Source organism: Aspergillus saccharolyticus (assembly GCF_003184585.1).
Source record: "Aspergillus saccharolyticus JOP 1030-1 unplaced genomic scaffold BP01scaffold_15, whole genome shotgun sequence".
Taxonomy (NCBI): Eukaryota; Fungi; Ascomycota; class Eurotiomycetes; order Eurotiales; family Aspergillaceae; genus Aspergillus; species Aspergillus saccharolyticus.
Window position 1 is genome coordinate 102034 of NW_020290625.1, and position 18533 is coordinate 120566.

The window sequence follows — 18533 nt, forward strand, 5'->3', positions numbered from 1 at the left end:
AGCAATTAGTGGGATTTGCTCAGCACACTCGAATGCGTCCGGTGTATGCATCTTTCGATTTCTTTTTTGGGGAGGCGGGGCAATTTTGTATTGTGGACTACGGCTAGGCACTGATCTTGTGGTGCCTTAACGCACGCTATGGATAATGCTATCACTGTAACATTAAAAGGATATAAATTGATGAGAGTCCAAAACATCCAAGCTTGAGCGACAGCATGTTCCCTCTTGCGCAATAAGCTAGTCAAATAGACGTGATATTTGCGGACTGACAGTAACACGTAGAGTCTTAACCTAACAAGCGCACCATGCACGTATACAGCTCGCACCGACTGGAAGGACACCTCCATAAGCTCTTGAACAGATACCCAGTGCTTTATGACGAGAGAAACCTCTTCTCCACCTTGGCCGTACTTCTTGTCTCACACACATTATGATTCGTTTTTGGAACACATATGACACACCATAAACACACCGCCTACGCAACCAATTGCCTGGCATCATCCACGGCGCATCGCGCCGCCCGCTTTAACTCCACCTTCCAGTCGGTCTCACGGAACTTCTGCCACGAACTGAGACCCTCCAACGGCGGAATGCTCAACGTCTCATATCCCTGTTTGATGATCCGATGCACCTCCCGCGGACTGAGATTTTTCTTCATATTTGCAGACACTGGCGCGGGGGCTTCACCGTCAGCAGCAGCAGCCTCGTCGCCCTTACTCGGGACAAACAGGAGGGTGTGGAAGTGCGTGGAGACGGAGATCAAGGTCTCAATCGCGGTGACGTGGACATCGGCGCCGGATGGCACGGTAGGATTCGCTTTGGGGATGTGGTCCACCCCTACCGCCAAGGAAGGGCTGGTATTGCTGGGAATGCTGCTGCTGCTGATCTTGAAGGCGTATACGTCGCGAAATCTGGCCATGATAGGGCCGGTCTCCACGAGTTTGTAGAAGAGGTCGTCGTAGGAGGACGGGTCCGGAAGAAAGGTGTCCCCCGCGGAGACGCAGAAGGCAATCAAATTGACCAGGGAGGTGGTGAGGGTGTGAATGTGCGGAGTGTTGGTGATGAGGTCGGAAACGTAGGTGGTCAAGAAGCGCACCAGAGAGAGAAGGGTGCGCCAGAGTTCCGACCAGTGGTAGGCGAGGCGGATCTTGTTCTTGGAAAGGTAGGTGAGAAGGCGAAGAAGAATGGCGATGCAGTGGCTGGGATTCAAGATCGTGAGGAACTGGGCTTCAAATATATAGAGAAGAGTCTTCGATTAGACCAGAGAGGTGGAATTGCATACCTGTAAAGGTTGACGTCGAGGCGACGTCGAAGGTTGTGAGTGAGGGTATCTATCAGGATATCGAAGATGGCTGTTATTGGGACCCGCTCGCCAGTGATTAGGGGCAAATAGGGTTGCTTCTGGCGACACAGTCGAATTTTGCGCTTGCTCTCGTCGCTGCAGAGCTGTTTGCAGAGGGCGTTATCTTCAGAGATGATGCGGAGAGTAAGGAGGTTGAGTTCTGCGTAGTGTGCGGCTCTTGGGGATCGATAGGCATGCTGCAGGATATAAGAGGATAAAGAGAGGAATGACGCAAATGGGGATTCCATACTGTCCTTCTCTGGGGCCAAGCTGATGAGATGGAGCCCGAACAGTTTGTTAGCATTGATGAAATCGTATGTAGCTAAGAGAATGGCTGCTTGTTGCGCTGGACTGGTTTCATTAGTTGATCTCTGGGACAGGTGGGCGGCTGGAGGTCGTACAGGGATGCAAACATTTCCTTCGCTTCCTCAGCAGTCGGAGGGCTCGGCCGATCCTTCTTACCAGAAGCAAGAGCGCCCAAACCGAAATACATCAAGGTGCTGATCAACGTCCAACCTTCTGGAGAGTCATCCTGTACGGCAATGTATCCATTTCTGAGGCCGCCACAGGAACTACCAACTCCCCTAGCAATCTTCTGGATGCTTGCTTCGTTCACAAAGTCATCGAGTCGCAATTGATACGGATTCTGCATCTCAAATTTGTTGTAGTTTGCCAACAAACCGAGAAGAAGAAACGGCTCGAATACTTGCAAGGGCGTGACAGATTCTTGGACAAACTGTGACGGTAAGTCAGTCGAGCACGTCCAAACCAAGACGAACTTAGCAGCAGACAAACCTTCATGATTGAAGGGAACAGGTCGCGATTTGTGAGATACGAGACTAGGCTGGTCTTGTATGCGCCAGCAGTCATTGCAATAGCAGTTCTGATCGCTTGTAGTCGTAAGCCATCTGTAGTTCCAAATCAGTGCTTGGGCGGTATCATCCCATTGCATTCACAGCTCACAGGTTTTGCCACTCCGAATGATGCCATCCAGAACAGCGACAAATTCGAAAATTGCATGGTCAACATGGTCGAGACCGGCAAGAATGGTGATAACATCGGAGCTGGGATTGGTGTATTTTTTCTTCAATACACAGGCTAGAAAGACCGTCAAGGTCTAATGCATTGTTTAGAGATGTGGATTCAAGCTCAATAAAGATATACTTACCTCAAGAGCATAAGAATCTACGGGGCTGGATCCCGAAGCAGCTTCGCGTATAGCACGTGTGAAGAGCTGCTGGGTTTGAACCTGCTGACCAGTTAGCGATGGTCGTCCCTAGATCTTCATACTCGTAATCACGTGGTTAATTGACCTGTAGGTTAAGAGTTTCATCAGGACTGAGCTGGTTCAGGAGTGCATTGAGCTGGCTCCGATCCGGTGGCAGCAGAAAGAATTCTCGCCAAAACCCTTCCGAGGGTTCCGCATAGTCTGTGGTCTAGTGAATCTGTCAGATCTTTATGATATGATATAACTGTCAAAGTGGTGCGCGTACCTGGAATAGGTTCTCGTATAGTTGCACGATCTTCGGTTTGAAGGTTTCCGGTCTACTTTGCTGGGTCAAAGGGGAATCCATTATGCTAGACAACAAGATTGGGTGGTCGGCGCAGTACACAAGATCATGGCCAGTACTGTACTACAAGAACAAGAAGGATGAGGTTGGTCGAAGTGTCTGGCAGATGAGGAGGATGCTATTGACATCTCATGCTCCTTGGGGGGAGTTTCAGCTCCCGTCGCCTTATTCGAGACACCACTCTTTTTCTGCCCATTTAGGCCATCAATCCCCCCCCCACCACCACCACAAGCCACATCCCCTATCAGTACCCGGGCGGTATTTCTTCATTACACGAGCCTGTGGTCTGTCTCTTCAGAAGACAGACTCTTACGATAGCTATATCAAAATACAAAGTGCCATTCAATTGCAACATTGCCAATCGTGATTCACAATTCCTCCTCCCAAGTCTATGACTAGTAGCTAGGTAGCTGGCTACAAGAGCTTCGGTTGTTGAAGATGACATAATCAGGGGGTGTGATAACTAACAGTAACTAGTGGTTAACTGGAAGAGAGAGTTTGACTATGTGGCATCATCAGATTAGACCCTCGAAGGGGGGTCTTGAGGATGATTATGAGGCCTATTATATTTTTCACAAAGAGGGATTGAGTGAAGGAGAATGGACAGGTGGGAGATAGACCCTCCCCTCCAGATGTTTCCACACGGTAAATTCTTTGTTTCTGATCACCTTGAATAAGTTAATGAATTCTTTTTCGAATGTGGAAGTGATCTAAATTAGTCATCATAGCTGGCGCCTGAGGTGCTCAGGTGCCAAATTATGACTAAGAAACTTGATAACCAATGGCAGAACAATGAAATCATGCAGCAATAACGGGGGGTGAAACAAATCGTCATGCACGCAGAAAGGACATGTCATTTGAAGGCAGGCGTTATCCATTAATTAGTATTGGGTCTTACCCCGGTCTTACTCCAATAATGGATGATTTCCTTACTATTTTCTGTTCTAGAACCGCAGCGCGCAGTGGCGCCACTCCGACCTGTGTAGAAACACCTCAACGTTGATTGGCCCGTCCGGTCCTGGCCCTGGCCTTCATTAACCGACTCAGACCCGACCCGGCATTCGTCCGCCTCCCAAACAGAACTCAAACTTTCCCGACTCACCTCCATCATCCCCTCGCAGTTCTCACCACAATCATTTTTGTGACTCAACCACACTTGAGATCTTGTGCGAGGCCACCTACAAGCTATCTCTATCGCTTCATAGATTATTTGCGATTAGTCTTTCCATATACCGCTTCGGTTCTACACAGTCACTATGCAGTCTTCAGTGACATCATCCGCCACGCTGCTCAGCTTGTTGAGACAGTCATCAAGCAGGCGTACAGCGCAGACGTGCCGCATGTTCTCTTCATACGGAAACTCACACCGATCCTCTTCAAAGCGTGAGTTGCAGACTGCAACGGCATACCGTCCACACAGCCTGCCTACCTCCTTCCCGCCACCTCGGAGCTCAGGGTCGTCCGACACTTCTATCGCTGCCGACTTCCCCTCGTTCCGTGAGATGACCTCACCTCAGCTCCCTGGACAGCAAGCCTACTCGCCGAACATCGGTCCTCACGAAGCAGAGGCCCAGAAGCTTAAGCCCGTCGAGACCGCTCCTGCCACTACCGCTAAGCCTGCCGAGAAACCCCGCAGAAAACTTCGCGCCCGTAAAGCCGCGATGAAATTGACACCCGTGGCCATTGAGCAACTTCGTAAACTCCTGTCACAGCCTGAACCCAAGCTGATTCGTGTCGGCGTGAAGAACCGGGGCTGCTCTGGTCTCGCCTACCACCTGGAGTACGTGGAGAAGCCAGGAACTTTCGATGAAGTTGTGGAACAAGACGGCGTCAAGGTCTTGATTGACAGCAAGGCTCTCTTCAGCATCATTGGGAGCGAGATGGATTGGCAAGAGGATAAGCTCAGCAGGAAATTCGTCTTCCGCAACCCCAATATTAGTAAGCTCAACCTGGAGTCCCCGGGCAACCGTATGAAGCGCATATTAACGATATATTACAGAGGAACAATGCGGATGTGGTGAATCTTTCATGGTCTAGAGGATCTACTCGCGCTTTTGTACGACTTGATCGCTTACTATTGGATGAACTGAGTTTTGCGGACCTAAATGCATCGGATGGCGTTCCTGTGGGCGGTTTTTTCGGCGAATGAGCTTATTCTTTGTTTTGTTGAACATACATCTTGATTCCCGGGCACATAGCCCACCAATTGTGCAATACATTCTTTCTCTCTTTCGAAGGCGGATGATTACCTACGGTTGTTCCAGCCAAACCACGACCCCTACTCATGATGACATGTGTTGACCCAATGACCGCGGGGCAAACGATCCCAAGGAGTCTTTTCAAGGTGATATCGGGGTGTCAGAGAAATCTCGTTCGGTCTCAGGTGAATGTCCGTATCAAGATAGCTAAGACAAATCGACTATCATACTACGTACAAACAATTATCATGCTATTAGAAAAGCCAATCATCCTCTTCTGAATGCGCTGCTGATGGTGATCATTAAGCGAGGAACGAGAACACCGGGTACAGTCGGAAACCAACGGGGAACAGTTTAGACTAGAGAAAAGTAAAAGGTCGACGCGCGGGGTTCATTGGACTGGGGGATCAAAGCTACTGCTCGGAAAGGACTCCGTAGTCCGTACTCCATACAGTAGCCGTAACTAGGTATCACGTGAAGTTCCCTTCTCAAGCAGGCTACGAAGTACTATCAGCTTATCGAGGCTCCCTTTCCGCTCTTCATCCCGCACCACCTGTGACGCACGGCCATATCGCTGGCTTCCCTGCAACAATATCTCCACTCTATGTACTCCCTACGATCAAGCCACCGCATACACATAAAACACAATGTCCACACCGAAGTTTCTAACTCCTGATCCCACGCTCGAATCCAACAATGCTTCTTCCGACACCCCCCTCTGCGTCACCATCCGCTTTTCAGCCTCCATTACCGACCTCCCCCTCGACATCTTCTCCCCAGAGACCACTACAACCGCCGGTCTAAAGCAACTCATCCGCACTCGTCTCCCCCCGTACCTCTCCTCCCACCGTCTTCGTTTAATCTACGCCGGTCGTGGTCTGGAAGACGCCACCACTCTAGCTGCATCTCTCAAACTTTCGCCCTCATCCGCCCGCTCCACTCCGCGGCCCCTCTCTGAAGATGACTGCACGGCAACAGCAAAGGGCAAGGGCAAGGCTCCCATCCGCGACCAACCCCGCTTGTATATCCACTGCTCGATCGGCGACATTGTGCTCTCCGCCGCCGACCTCGCCGCCGAAGCAGCCCTCGCGTCCACTCTGCGGCAACCACAAGATGCACAATCGGAACTTGAAGGCAACGATGGGTCGTCGTCTGGTTCTCGATCAAGAAATCGGGAGTCATTATCACAGCAGCCGGAATCTATGACAACGACGCCCGCGCCCCGAGGGTTCGACCGGCTGCTGGCGGCCGGGTTCACACCCGCCGAGGTGACGGCGTTGCGGTCTCAGTTCATGGCCATACAGGCGGTTTCGCGGACGCCGGATACGATGCCTAGTGGGTCGGAGCTGCGCGAGTTGGAGGATAGGTGGATGGATGAGGGATCGTCGGCGATGGCGGCCGAGGGAGCTGCTGGTGCTGGGGCTGCGGGTGGCGGGGAGGGAATCTCGTTTGCGGACGACGACGGTGGGTTCGGGCCTGGGTCGAGGGGTGCGATGGATGATATGCTTTGGGGAGCGGTGATGGGATTCTTCTGGCCCGTGGGGTGTGCCATGTGGTTGCGGCGAGAGGAAGGGGTTTGGAGTTGGCGAAAAGGGTTGGCCGTGTTTGTTGGGGTGGTAGTGAACATCGCCTTTGGGGCGATGCGGATTATGAACTAGTGTCTTGTGTAGCAGAGCCTTGTTGAGTGTTCGACTGCTCTTCCCTTAAGCTTCTTGCGCGTGATACCCAAAATGTGTTTTTCTTTCGGACTTATTTAGCTTGCGTTGATTGACCCCGATACATATAGTGCATGGACGCAACGGTCTTTGATTAGAGCTAAGGTTTGCTATCATACAAGATTCCGTGGGAAAGTCTGCGTCGTCAGACTTGTATATGTCGTTAACAAAGTACTCCAAAGGCAAAATAATCATCCCATGGTAACGCCTACTGGAAACCCGCGCTCAGTGGAACTTGCTATAGATCACAGCGAAAATCAGAAGAATCAGCACGGTAATGATCGCAATGGTGATTAGCCGATTCGTAGCCATCCTGCAATGGACATTAGTAATGATCCGTGTGTATACTAGCTGCAGCAATTGCTGCGGGGTTAGCCCAAGGGGTCAGTACCTACGGGCCATGCCCCTCAAGGTCTTGATGCTGGTGTCCACATAGCCTTCACTCTCCAAGAGTCGACCCCGGGCATTGATGATAGTCTCCCGCTGCTGATTTAAATCAGCCAATGTGTTGCGGCCGATGTCCTCGGTCTCAAGAGCGATGCGCTGACTCTCCTGGAGCCGGGCAGAACTGCGCTCCAGACGTTCCGTGCCAGACAGAAGCTGCTGTCGCTGTTCCAGATGCTGATCCTGCGGGTCATCTGTGTACCGGTCGCCGAAGAGGGCTTTGCGATCATCCGAGAGAGACCGCAACTTGCGCTTGGCCTCGTCAATATCCGTCGCGTAATTGCGGACTCGGGTGTTGATCTTTGAGCGGGCGGATGAGGGAATGTTCTGCTTTTCCATGCGCATTTGATCCAACTGTATATGTGCATGAGACGTTAGAATGAAGCGGGATATCGCGGCGCGGGGGAATGAGATCTCTGAAAGAGTGTCTGGCAACGCACCAATTCCGTAGCCTCGTCCAATGCTCTTTCCGCCTGTCGGATGGCAGACTTTCGTTGTTCACCGCTCGACTCTGAGATCTGATCTAATTTCTGGTTGAGGTCTGCCTGGACCAGCTTCAACTCGGTCTCGTAACTGCTGAAGAGCTCCGAGCCGGCATCGGTGTCCAACGGGTTCGACATGGTGATTTGTGGCGTGAAGGATCTCTGATTGATGTTGACTTATTTGCAGAAACTCTTGAGAATTAATAGACACCGGTCGGAGTGATGGATGACTAGGTACTTCGTCGATAGTGCCTAGGAGGGGGCTGTGGACCGGATAAAGCGGAGAGATTGGCCACTTGTATCCTCGTGGTGGCTGGCCGCTGCTCCTGCTGGGTCCAAGAGTAATTGAGCGCACGAGAAACGTCAACAATACGGATGAAATGGTACGATGATAGATAGACTTGGAACCGAACTCTGGAAAATCACGCTGGAAAACGACAAGCAAGAGATGAATGAAGGGAAACTGATTGGTGAAGTCGCCTATTGCCAACCAGGAACGGGCTACCGCACGTGACGGGGCTGGCCTCCGAGGCTGTTGTTTGTTTCCGGACTGACGTCGCCAAGTCTATATCAATTACTCACTTATGATTCCATTGTCTTTATTCATGGTCGCTTAAATCCAGTTGGATGCTCTTGAAGATGTTGCTGTGTCTCAGATATAGACAAGAAGCCAAAGTCTACTATCCTGAACGAGATGATCATACGCCGATAAACGTGCAACGAAAGGAAGTGAAGTTCTTTGTAAATTGTTGATCGCATTCTATCCACCCCCGCTTTACTTACTGTTGTTGGCTTGGCTGGGTGGAGCTGCGTCTTGACCGCCATCCAGGGTCGCTTCCTTCGATCGACCTACTGAGTATAGCCTACACTTTCGCTTAGAGAAGCCATAACTACGCCTTTTATTCACTCTAGTCTAATCTAGAAGATCTATTTCTGCTTCATTCAGGAGAATGACTCGATCGGCTGAGGAATTTACATATTAAGCTGAGTCTTACCCCTCTGTCTTCGTCATATGATGTGATCACACCGGAAAGCCACATGAGGGCAGAGCGGAAGCAACAGTAGGGTAGAAAAGATCTGACCGTGCCTGTGCTGATAAGCCGGTCGCCTTGACTTTCTGTTACGAGTTCTCCCAAGCCATTCAACATATTACAAGCCCAGCAAGCTCTCGCTGTCCGTCTCCAGTAGGCAAGGGAACAATTATCCGCGTGTCTGAAACAAACGACACAATCGTTGAACTGGTTGGTATCAACAGAAGAGCTCACGATCAATCCTGTAACCATTTCAGAAGCCAATGGCCGAAGTAACTGTCAAGCGTCGTTACTCTCATGTCAGTCTCACAGTCAGAACGTGTTGCCATCATAGGGGGCGGTTGCACGGGGATCACCTCGTTCTGGGCCTTACAGAACTCAGGTCATGACGTGCATCTTTTTGAGGCTTCCAATGGTCTTGGGGGGCGTATCAAGTCGTTGTCTTTCGAGCACAATGGCAGCCAAGTCAAAGTGAATTCAGAATCGCCCATCTTTAATGTTGAGGCTTCCCGTTAGTTTTGTTCTCCTATGGTGGTTTTTGTACAAGACTGATTTGCAGCCCAGCCAACTTGGATTCATTGCTGCGGTTTCTGGGAGTCTCAACCGTTGAGCACCGGTTTAGCGTCAGGACAACTGACGGAGCCAGCAGCTCTTGGTGGTGTGGCAGTATCCTACACAGCGTTCTTCGTCGCCCTTGGATGCTTTGCAGCAAGGAGACGTATATCGTACTATCGGACATCATATGGCTCAAGTACCTAGCCATCGACGTGCTGGGCTACCAAATCCAGCCCGCCAGCGCCCACAGTATCGAGTCGCGATTCTCAGTTCAGAGATATCTTTCCGAAGCAGGATACTCTGCTAGCTTTCGCGATAAATACCTAGCTCCAATGTTATCGGTGCTATGGGGTACAAACGCTGGCAAGCTCCTTCCACGGCTACCCGTCCAAGTCGCCATCCGCTGTCTGTATAACTACCAACTGCTCCGGCCCCGGCAGAATGTTCCGAGATGGCGGCGTATAGAACTAGGCGCGAACCACCTGGTGGAAGCTCTGTCTCGTGACCTCGATTTTTCGAAGGTACATTTGGAGGCCAGAATTCGGCAAGTGACTAGGTATGACAAAAGGATCTACAGGCTGGTTACAGAAGATGGGCGAGAGATGGATTTCAATCGCATCATTTTCGCTGTGGACGGCGAGGAAACAATGCGGATACTGGGAACGCATGCGAGCGCGCAGGAGAAGAAAATCATTGGAGGTCTGGGAACGACGAAGAACATATCCGTTCTACATTCAGATTCCCTCGTGGCTGAAGGTTTAAGGTCTATTCAATCTGTGGCAGGCGACGGCTGGGGCAGCACTGCTCACCACTTGGGCCAGCTTTTGCTCGAAAGCAAGCATCCCACGTCCGCCTACAACTATATGCTCGAGTCCATCGTGCCTGAGCACTCACTGGATGCTTTCACGCCCAGGAGATCAAGTCTTAGCTTTAATGTCAATACCTTGGATGGCCTTCCACCTTTCATCTACGGTCCCATTTACATCACTCTGAACCCGTATATGCCACCTCACCCTAGCGTCGTTCAGAGTGTATGCGAATTCACCGACCTAGACCCAACATTCTGCACACTCCAGGCACAAAGGGATCTCCCCATCATCCAGGACAAGCGAGGTCTGAGCTACGGATTTTGTTGGACAGGTCGTGGACACTTGGAAGATGCCATCACCACAGGCTTAAGGATTGCGACCGAGCACCTGAACGCGGAAGTGCCTTTCCAAGTCAGATACCACCCCGAACCTCTCGCAGCGGACTTGTCCACACCAAGCATAGGCCTCTCGGTTCACATGATACGAACCCTACTTCGCCTGCTTCAATTATGCATCCTCATTCTGAAACTGCTCATGCTGTTGCTACCTGAGCCAGTTTCGCGGGTCATAGCCCGCTGCAACAGACATACCCGGTCAGAAGCCAGAGAAGCCCGCGTGAATGGGTTTCTCTCAAGGGAGGTATAAGGGCCACATTCACATCTATCAAGTCGGTTCAATGTGGATGATCAATAGATTGAATAGATCTCCTCGTTTGTTTCTGCGTTCAAGTAAACAGCTTCACCAGGCATAGATTCGCTCGACTGCTTCCCTGAGAATGTTCAGTATGGTATTAACTGTTGCCAGCCAAGCTTTTATTCTGTGATTTGCAAATGGATTGTGTCGACCTATCTCCTAGCAAATTCACATAACGAGTAAGAGGAACACGGTGCTGGATCTCGAAAAGCTGATATTCATTAAACTCCTATAACAAGGGACCACTTTGTTTGTATTATCTATTTCAGGAACTTCTCGTCGTCCTGGCTGACAATCAGAGCACTTCGCTTGGCATCGATGAAGAGATCTTCGACCTCGGCCACGTCGGCCTCTTCGATGCCACCCGGCCGGCCATTGACCCGGGCGAGAATGCTGGCAGGGGTCAATAACTGCAGAGCATAGCGCAAGCTGACCTTGCTGCCGTGTTCCGCAACCTTGTCCAAAGCCGGGTCGGTGACGGTAATGCCTTCCGTCTTCGCGCGCAGACGGATGATAGTCTTGATTTCGTCAGGCGTGTAAGGGTGCGTAGGGATGATAAGAAGACGAGCGAGGAGATCGGGAGGGATGCCGTGAGCGGCCGAGATATCGTCCGTGCCGCGGATGACAGTATGACCGCGGTTGGACGCGAGGATGACGATCGGGGAGATGGTGGACTCGAGAGCCCGGTTGAGGTACGTGAAGCATTCGATGTCGAGCATGTGGACCTGGAAAACGCGATGTTTAGCCAAATGCAATGTTCCAGATAAGAGCTACGAGAAGATGACATACCTCGTCGATGAAGAGAACACCGGGGACAAGCTCTGCAACACCTTGGTCGATGTAGCGATTGACGACCTTGTTGATCTCCTGGCGCAACTTGTCCGTGATCTCGGTCTTCTTGGGCTTCATCAACTGACCCATCATGCTCATCACATCCTGTCCGCCTTGCGGCCGGGCATTGGCCATATCAAGATCGTGTAGCGTCACATCCTGAACAATTTCCTTCTTCTTGTGAACCTCGCCCTTTGGTACCGGGACGTACTCCTCCGCCTCCAGATCGAACTCGGTCGCATATGCATCGGACCGTCCCACACGCTTACAAGCGCCGGTATTGGCTTCGATGTAAATGACGTCTCCCACGGTGACACGCTCCTTCTGGATTGCTTCGTAAATGCTGGGATCCAGGCGTAGCTTCTTGGTGCCCTTAGCGGACTTCAGTCCGATGATGAGGTGGCTGATCGTCCGTCCATATCCACCCAGTGGGTTCTCAGTTTCCTCGGGAGTGAGCTCCGTAACTTCACCTTCGTATACCTCCTTGGTTTCGCGGACACGGAGACCTTTTGACAATTTAAGTTAGCCGCGCGCAAGCTTACTTGTTGCTCCCATTACCTGTTAACGGCGGCAGCAGGAAAGGGACCATTTACCAATTGCTCTTCGGAAGTTCTCCATCAGCGCCTCTGTCTTCTTGACTTCGGCAGAGTAGATCTCGCTGCCGACAATGGGACAGAATGGGACCTTGGTTCCCAGTTCCTGTGATACGGCGAGAGCCAGAGCCGTCTTGCCCGTACCAGGGCCACCAGCCAAGAGCACGGCGCGACCAGCCATCTTCTTCGCCTTGATCAGGTCAACCACAACACCGCAAGCCTGTAGGATGAGAATGTATTCTTGTCAGGTAACGTTGCCATTGCGTTGCAAGATAGAAGACCGTAGTTTTAGGAGAGGGATATGCGTCGCATACCTCACGGGCAGCAGCTTGTCCAACGAAGCCATCACCAGACACCTCTGCGGTTCCATCTGGGCGGAGACCGAGGCCCTTGATATGCGTATGCGCTGCGGTTCTGTTCTCGCGCGAGTTGCCCTTCACTTCACTAATCTGGACCATGGTGAAGGGATTGCGAGCTCACTCGGAAGGCCACAGACAAGCGAGTAGGAAAGTTGAGGTCGGGGTTATAGAAACTCCGGTAAAAGCTGCAAAGAGCTGACTGATTAAAGCACAGAGAATAAGAAGATGGAGGAAAGAAGAAATTGGAGGGATTCAATCGGATGGCTTGGTATGGATGCTGAGCACTGGCTTGCTTGCTGCTGGGCGGAAATTCCGATCGGTCAATCAGAGCGGCCCGAGACCAAGGCGGTCAGCCGCAACACCCCAAATTCTTTCTTTCCCACTCCCACTGGAGGGCATCCAAAGCCTTGTTCTATATTACCAGTAGGCTGAGCTCTCCCTCTCCGTCTCCGAATATCCGCGTCCAATTCTCCGGACTCTTGCTATGATCAAAAGCTGAAGTTGTCCTCGTTCGATAATTACAAAACTACTAAAGATGGCGGGCCTGCAGACTCGCTCGGTCATGTCTCTCCCCTTCTCCATCTCTGCGGCTTTTCGCAACCTCTCCCTCAACACCGCGAAGCGCTCCTTCTCCACGACACTGCCCGTACAGAAGACATACAAACTACCGGAAGGCTGTCCGCCATACCCGTACGGGCCCAACTATGTCTTCAAACAGTCGAACTCTGGTTTGTACCACGGCACCATGATTCAATTCGGCAACAAGATTTCCAAGGGCAAGAACGAAGGCAAGACCCGCCGATGCTGGAAGCCCAACGTGCGCCGCAAGAAGCTATGGAGTGAGGGTCTCGAGGAATTCCTGTTCATCAAGGTGACAAAGAAGGCATTGAGAACGATCGAGCTGTGTGGTGGACTCGATAACTACCTCCTGGGCAACGGAACGGCACGGATAAAGGCGCTGGGGATCTTTGGCTGGGAGCTGCGGTGGCGTCTAATGAACTCACCCAAGATGCAGGCGCAATTCCGGCGTCGAAGACTGCTCCTGGGCCTTCCCGAACCCCAAACCTTCGAGGAGTTTGTGGCAGAGAAGGAGGCCGAGCGGAAGGCGCAGAAGCAGGTGGATTTGACAGATATCAGGGATCTGACGAAGCCTACGCTCAACGAGAAACAGTACTGAAGAAACGGGAACAACGCAGCTAGAGCGGGAGATGGGATGTGGAGGCTTGGGCATGTGCTCGAGGCATTCCGAGTTGAGACCGGCGCGATGAGGGCGTCTATTGTATGATATCTTTTTTTTTTGCGATCATGGTTGACAGTTTCGAGCAGACAGTGTTAGTGAAGTGCTCCCAAGTAGCTGACTGCTCAATGAAAGAAGAAGAACTGTCGAGCTGTCAGGCTGTCAGGCTGGCTTTCATTTTCTTGCATGATTCGATTTTAGTTTGGTGTATCTATACTTCATATCCTCTTGTCCAATGATATTCTGGATTAAAATGCTGGCCGTGAAACATTGATATTTAACGGATTTACGCGACGAAGAGCTGTTTATAAACTGCAGAGCAGAATGGTCGATGTACGACATTACTCCGTACTACAACCTCGTATCTATACACTGGCCGAAAGTCATGCGGAATGCTTCGCTCTGCGGATAAAGGCTCCTTCAAACGACTGAACCTGACTCGTCTTTCAAAAACTACCTAATAATAACTCATACTCAGGACGGACATGTTCGGAATCTCCTCTCGTGGTTGGGAATGTTGCGACGTCTCGGACCAACCAAGGACCCGCGGCTTAAGGCCGGAAGCGGTACTACCGTTCTATGCGGTGACGCTTCGTTCCGATCGAAGTACTGTACATACGAACTATTCAGACTCTCCCTCAACAAACCTCTTTCTCCTCAAGTCGCCCAGCATTCGTTCGATCGCTGGGGACAGGTTCTATCATCATGCAATTTGCACTACCTCCACGGAGGGTTCCTATCACCCCTGTGTACGGACGATCCTCGCGATTCTCGCTACAGCGCAGGAAACAGCTCAAGGCCATCGCCATTCTAGCCGTTGCGCTCCTTACGATATTCTTCCTTCTCTCCCAATTCTTCTACACTAGTACTGGAACTCCAGCAGTGTCCGCCAGCATCTCGGGCGTTGTCATTGTCACGGTGCTGGACCGAGTGCGTTTTACCGATGAGTACATCGAGAAGATTGTCAAGAATCGAGAAGACTATGCGAAGCGTCATGGTGAGCACTAGTGGCCATGGGGAAAGGGATCAGGCAGCCCATTACTATCACCTTTGTCCCACTATGACACTGACAAACTTTGCGCTGCTTCCAAACAGGCTACACCAACTTTTTCGCCAATGTGACCGACTACGAGTCGTCGATCGGCGACTCGCCGCAGAGCTGGGCCATTATCCCCGCCGTGCGGCACGCGATGACCTCCCACCCATACTCGCAGTACTTCTTTCACCTCGACGCACACGCCCTGATCATGAACCCGAGTAAATCGCTGGGGTCGCATGTACTGGACAAGCAGCGGCTTGAATCATTGATGCTCAGGGAGGTCTCCGTGGTGCCGCCCGACAGCATCATCAAGACCTTCTCGCATGTTCACCCGGAAGACGTCGACTTGATCATCACCACCGACAACGAAGATATGAACCCCGGGAGCTTCATACTCCGGCAGGGCGACTTCGCCAAGTTTTTCCTGGACTTGTGGTTTGATCCATTGTATCGGAGTTATAACTTCGCGAAAGCGGAGACACATGTGCTGGTAAGGGCTTTTACCTTTTTTTTCTCCTTTCTTTCGATCTCCTTTGTGGTCAGGGTCTGCTTGGGGGAATTCTTTCTGGGCTTTTCTTTCTCCCTTCTGTGTCACAATATGTTGGACTCACAGTAACCGATCGTTCTCTAGGATCACATCGTCCAATGGCATCCGACCATCCTAGCCCGGTTGGCGCTTCTGCCTCAGCAAACCATCAATGCCTACAGCAAGGATTGTTCGGCGGCGGCAGCGAACGGCATATACAAGGACGGCGATTTTGTCATCCGATTCCTTGGCTGTGACACCGATACGAAGCGGAACTGTGAGAAAGAGATGGAGCCTTACTATCGGCTTTGGCAGACGAAACTGAAGGCTGAGTGATTAAATTTGGGGGGCTGGCTCTTTATTTCCACTTGCTGATTTCCGGAGTTGTGTGACTGTGGTTTGGGGGCCGGAGTACGAAATTATGTTTCTTGTTTTCTGTTTTTGAGGAGTTTGAGTATGCAACACATAGAGCGAGCGCGTGTATCATTATAGGTTATATTTGAAAATACTTTCTCAGATACTATCCGCGCAGGGGATTCTCCTGACCGATTGCGACATTGAGCTAGATGCAACGCACAGCTGCCATACAGAGGTGTCAGACGATAACGAATACTAGGATATTGGAAACCTCCCAGCCACTAAGTGCAGGCTCTGTTGCCATAATTCATCCATTCGTTGAGTTTTACATTTCCTTTGCAGATGCGAGGTTGGAAAAATAAAGAAAGGGGTCGTACTATGCCCCTTGTAACTCGTGTTTTTGTTGGAGAGAGAAAGGTACCAAAGTGCTGCCATGTTTTCCCCTCTCGATTGGACCGCTCCCCCGTCACACCAACTTTAAACGAGGCCAGGGAAGAGAGCGAAACGCTTGCGCTTGTACTTGTCGCCGAACTCCTTGCGGTAGCGACGCTCCTTCTTCTTAGCCCAAATGGCCATCTGGGCAGACCCGACGACGATGAACAGGAGGACGCTCCAGCTGAGGCCGCTGAGCAGGTAGATGCCGATCCAGGCGACGATCTCAAAGAAGTAGTTAGGGCAGGTGACAACGCTGAAGCCGAAGCCGGAGGGAATGCCGCGCTCGGTGGTGCCGGGCCGGCGCAGGTCGCGCAGAATGCAGTGGGCGTTGAGGTTCGCCAGCTCGCCGAAGATGAAGAGGGCCAGACCTGTGTACAACAGGAAGGGGTCTTGGTTGCGGACGACAGCGGGGCTGTCGGGGCGAAAGACCCAGTAGGCAATGTTTGCCCCGGCTAGAAGCCAGTAGTGGCCGCTGTTCTTGAGAATATTGCGCGCGGGCATCGTGGCATTGCTGAAGCGGTGGATGAAGATAGTCTCATACTCGCGCTTAATGAAATGGACGGTCAGGAGGGCGCAAACAAGGCGCTGGAAGTCCGAGGGCTCGGCGAGCGGCTGCTTGAAATTGTAATAGATGAAAGGGCGCAGGGGATACAGGAATAGGTATGGGATGATGAGAGGTCCCAGGTATTCAATAAGATAGACGGTGCGCCATCCTAGCTGAGGGCCTGCAAATTGGGGGAAGAGAGAATGTGAGGTCAGCTTCGGGGGATTTGATGCAAAGTGAGCGATGGACATACCGAGGTCCTTAACGTGAACTACGCTCCTTTCCTTGAGACCGGTGCCATCGACAGTCAAGTCCTTGGAGTTGGGAACGAGCGTGCGGTCGCTTCCCTTGGTGATGCGGAGACGGTGGATGGAAAAATTCGAGGCTTTCGCCAGCGCTTTGTACAAATCCTCAGTCGAGGCATCGGAGGCCACCTGAAGCTCCTTGGGGAGCTTTTTGATGGGTTTCCCTGGAGGAACAAAGGGGAGTTAGTCTGATAACTGTGCAAGGATGGATAAGATCGGTTGGGAGAAAACATACCCCGCGGCTCAACAACTAATGTAATTGCCATTGCAATGAGCTGAGAGACAAGCAAGTCTTTTGTCAGATGCACCAGTCTGCTGGAAAACAATGAGTGAACAGCCAATGACGATGAATGAGCTGACGAAGTCTTTTTGAGGGGGGTTGCTGGACCGGGTGAAGATAGGTCGGTAGTGTGGTTGAGGAAGAATACACTAACACGTACGGGATACCTACCTTTACTACCTTAACTACCTAGTTGACTGCGCTTACCGTACAAGGCTAAGTCTGGAGGAGCCTCGGCTTTCCGCACTTCGGGAACCATCACGTGGCAGACCGCCCTCAGCCGCATAACAAAGTGCATTAATCCAGTCTGCATTATGAAGTAAGTAGTTACATCGCATTCATTGGGCTAACTAACTAACTAATCATTTTGCGGCCCACCATCCTTCAGCTGAAGCTCGAAGGATTTTTGCGGGTCGGAGTCCGGATGGAACCTTGACTCGTATTTGCTTTTCTACAATGCCTGAGGGATAAAGCGATAACAAGTGCAAGGCTGAAGGAAGGATGGCACCATGTTTTCTGGGGGCCATGTGATAAGTTAAAACTACCTACTAACGCGGCAGAGAATCAAACAAGAGTCTAGACTATCTACGAGACCGTATTTCCTACCATACATGGTGTCTCGCTCTGGATATCCAGCTGAGAGGAAGTCGTTGACAGATACAACTAATCTTTAGGCTAATCTTGTGTCAAGCCTTAGCGTCCCGAAAATCAAATAGTGTCGCTCTAGTGTCGGCCTGTCAGCCAGCCTTTCGTCTCTCATCGACTGTTTACTAGCACGCCTTAGCGACCATTTTAGTGTCAGGCGTTCCCCAGTATTCTCAATACCATCCCTCAAATGACAATGCTTCCATTGATAACAACCATCAGCACTAATTGAAGCAAACAAAACTGAGTAGGTATATTGTGTGCGCGCCGCAATGCGACCCGGGATCCCAGAGGTTTGAACCAAAACCCAACTGCGTTCCCCGAATACGTACTGCCCACAAACAAATCAATGCGTGGCCCTCGATCCTGGAAGGCGGTCTTTCCATGGAGAGGATCAACCTAGAATCGCCTGCCTGGGCCACCGGCATGAAACGAGTCGACAGCTCTAGCTGCACAATTCGAACTTCCCTCCGGGTCACCCCAAGTTGAGAAAAACTCAACCCTGTCTAGAAACTGATATTTACGAGGAGCTCTCCACGCTT

General features: G+C 51.3%; 9 protein-coding genes across 9 annotated transcripts; 5 read left to right on the forward strand and 4 right to left on the reverse strand.

Moving 5' to 3' along the window:
- Positions 1-116: 116 nt before the first annotated feature.
- Positions 117-3048, reverse strand: BP01DRAFT_46590 (ARMH3 family protein). Its single transcript, XM_025579881.1, has 8 exons — positions 2836-3048; positions 2656-2778; positions 2511-2591; positions 2306-2459; positions 2138-2250; positions 1744-2078; positions 1283-1693; positions 117-1199 (listed from the first exon to the last, which is right to left on the reverse strand). Exons 1-8 carry the CDS (start codon positions 2914-2916, stop codon positions 476-478), a joined length of 2022 nt encoding a protein of 673 aa, XP_025431222.1. The 5' UTR covers positions 2917-3048; the 3' UTR covers positions 117-475.
- Positions 3049-4041: 993 nt separating this feature from the next.
- isa1 (Fe-binding Fe/S cluster assembly protein ISA1) lies at positions 4042-5044 on the forward strand. The gene is made up of 2 exons (XM_025575021.1): positions 4042-4851; positions 4913-5044. The coding sequence occupies exons 1-2, from the start codon at positions 4170-4172 to the stop codon at positions 4948-4950; spliced, it is 720 nt and encodes a 239-aa protein (XP_025431223.1). The 5' UTR covers positions 4042-4169; the 3' UTR covers positions 4951-5044.
- Positions 5045-5758: 714 nt separating this feature from the next.
- Positions 5759-6769, forward strand: BP01DRAFT_423426 (DSC3 family protein; the record flags this gene model as incomplete). The annotated part of the gene is made up of 1 exon (XM_025579623.1): positions 5759-6769. One exon carries the CDS (start codon positions 5759-5761, stop codon positions 6767-6769), a length of 1011 nt encoding a protein of 336 aa, XP_025431224.1.
- Positions 6770-6899: 130 nt separating this feature from the next.
- On the reverse strand, positions 6900-8266 carry BP01DRAFT_356712 (v-SNARE protein VTI1). The gene is made up of 3 exons (XM_025575022.1): positions 7711-8266; positions 7218-7624; positions 6900-7139 (listed from the first exon to the last, which is right to left on the reverse strand). Exons 1-3 carry the CDS (start codon positions 7888-7890, stop codon positions 7052-7054), a joined length of 675 nt encoding a protein of 224 aa, XP_025431225.1. The 5' UTR covers positions 7891-8266; the 3' UTR covers positions 6900-7051.
- Positions 8267-9080: 814 nt separating this feature from the next.
- BP01DRAFT_296432 (uncharacterized protein) lies at positions 9081-10792 on the forward strand (the record flags this gene model as incomplete). Its single annotated transcript, XM_025571842.1, has 3 exons — positions 9081-9294; positions 9348-10084; positions 10160-10792. 3 exons carry the CDS (start codon positions 9081-9083, stop codon positions 10790-10792), a joined length of 1584 nt encoding a protein of 527 aa, XP_025431226.1.
- A 154-nt stretch (positions 10793-10946) lies between these two features.
- rvb1 (RuvB family ATP-dependent DNA helicase pontin) lies at positions 10947-12940 on the reverse strand. The gene is made up of 4 exons (XM_025579883.1): positions 12579-12940; positions 12265-12484; positions 11630-12177; positions 10947-11565 (listed from the first exon to the last, which is right to left on the reverse strand). The coding sequence occupies exons 1-4, from the start codon at positions 12720-12722 to the stop codon at positions 11101-11103; spliced, it is 1377 nt and encodes a 458-aa protein (XP_025431227.1). The 5' UTR covers positions 12723-12940; the 3' UTR covers positions 10947-11100.
- Positions 12679-14044, forward strand: BP01DRAFT_356714 (mitochondrial 54S ribosomal protein bL28m). Its single transcript, XM_025575023.1, has one exon. The coding sequence runs from the start codon at positions 13159-13161 to the stop codon at positions 13798-13800; it is 642 nt and encodes a 213-aa protein (XP_025431228.1). The 5' UTR covers positions 12679-13158; the 3' UTR covers positions 13801-14044.
- Positions 14045-14478: 434 nt separating this feature from the next.
- BP01DRAFT_319108 (putative alpha-1,6-mannosyltransferase subunit) lies at positions 14479-15913 on the forward strand. Its single transcript, XM_025572658.1, has 3 exons — positions 14479-14857; positions 14956-15389; positions 15531-15913. The coding sequence occupies exons 1-3, from the start codon at positions 14566-14568 to the stop codon at positions 15759-15761; spliced, it is 957 nt and encodes a 318-aa protein (XP_025431229.1). The 5' UTR covers positions 14479-14565; the 3' UTR covers positions 15762-15913.
- Positions 15911-17487, reverse strand: BP01DRAFT_319111 (trans-2-enoyl-CoA reductase (NADPH) TSC13). Its single transcript, XM_025572659.1, has 3 exons — positions 17302-17487; positions 17015-17230; positions 15911-16942 (listed from the first exon to the last, which is right to left on the reverse strand). Exons 1-3 carry the CDS (start codon positions 17330-17332, stop codon positions 16260-16262), a joined length of 930 nt encoding a protein of 309 aa, XP_025431230.1. The 5' UTR covers positions 17333-17487; the 3' UTR covers positions 15911-16259.
- Between the last annotated feature and the right edge of the window lie 1046 nt (positions 17488-18533).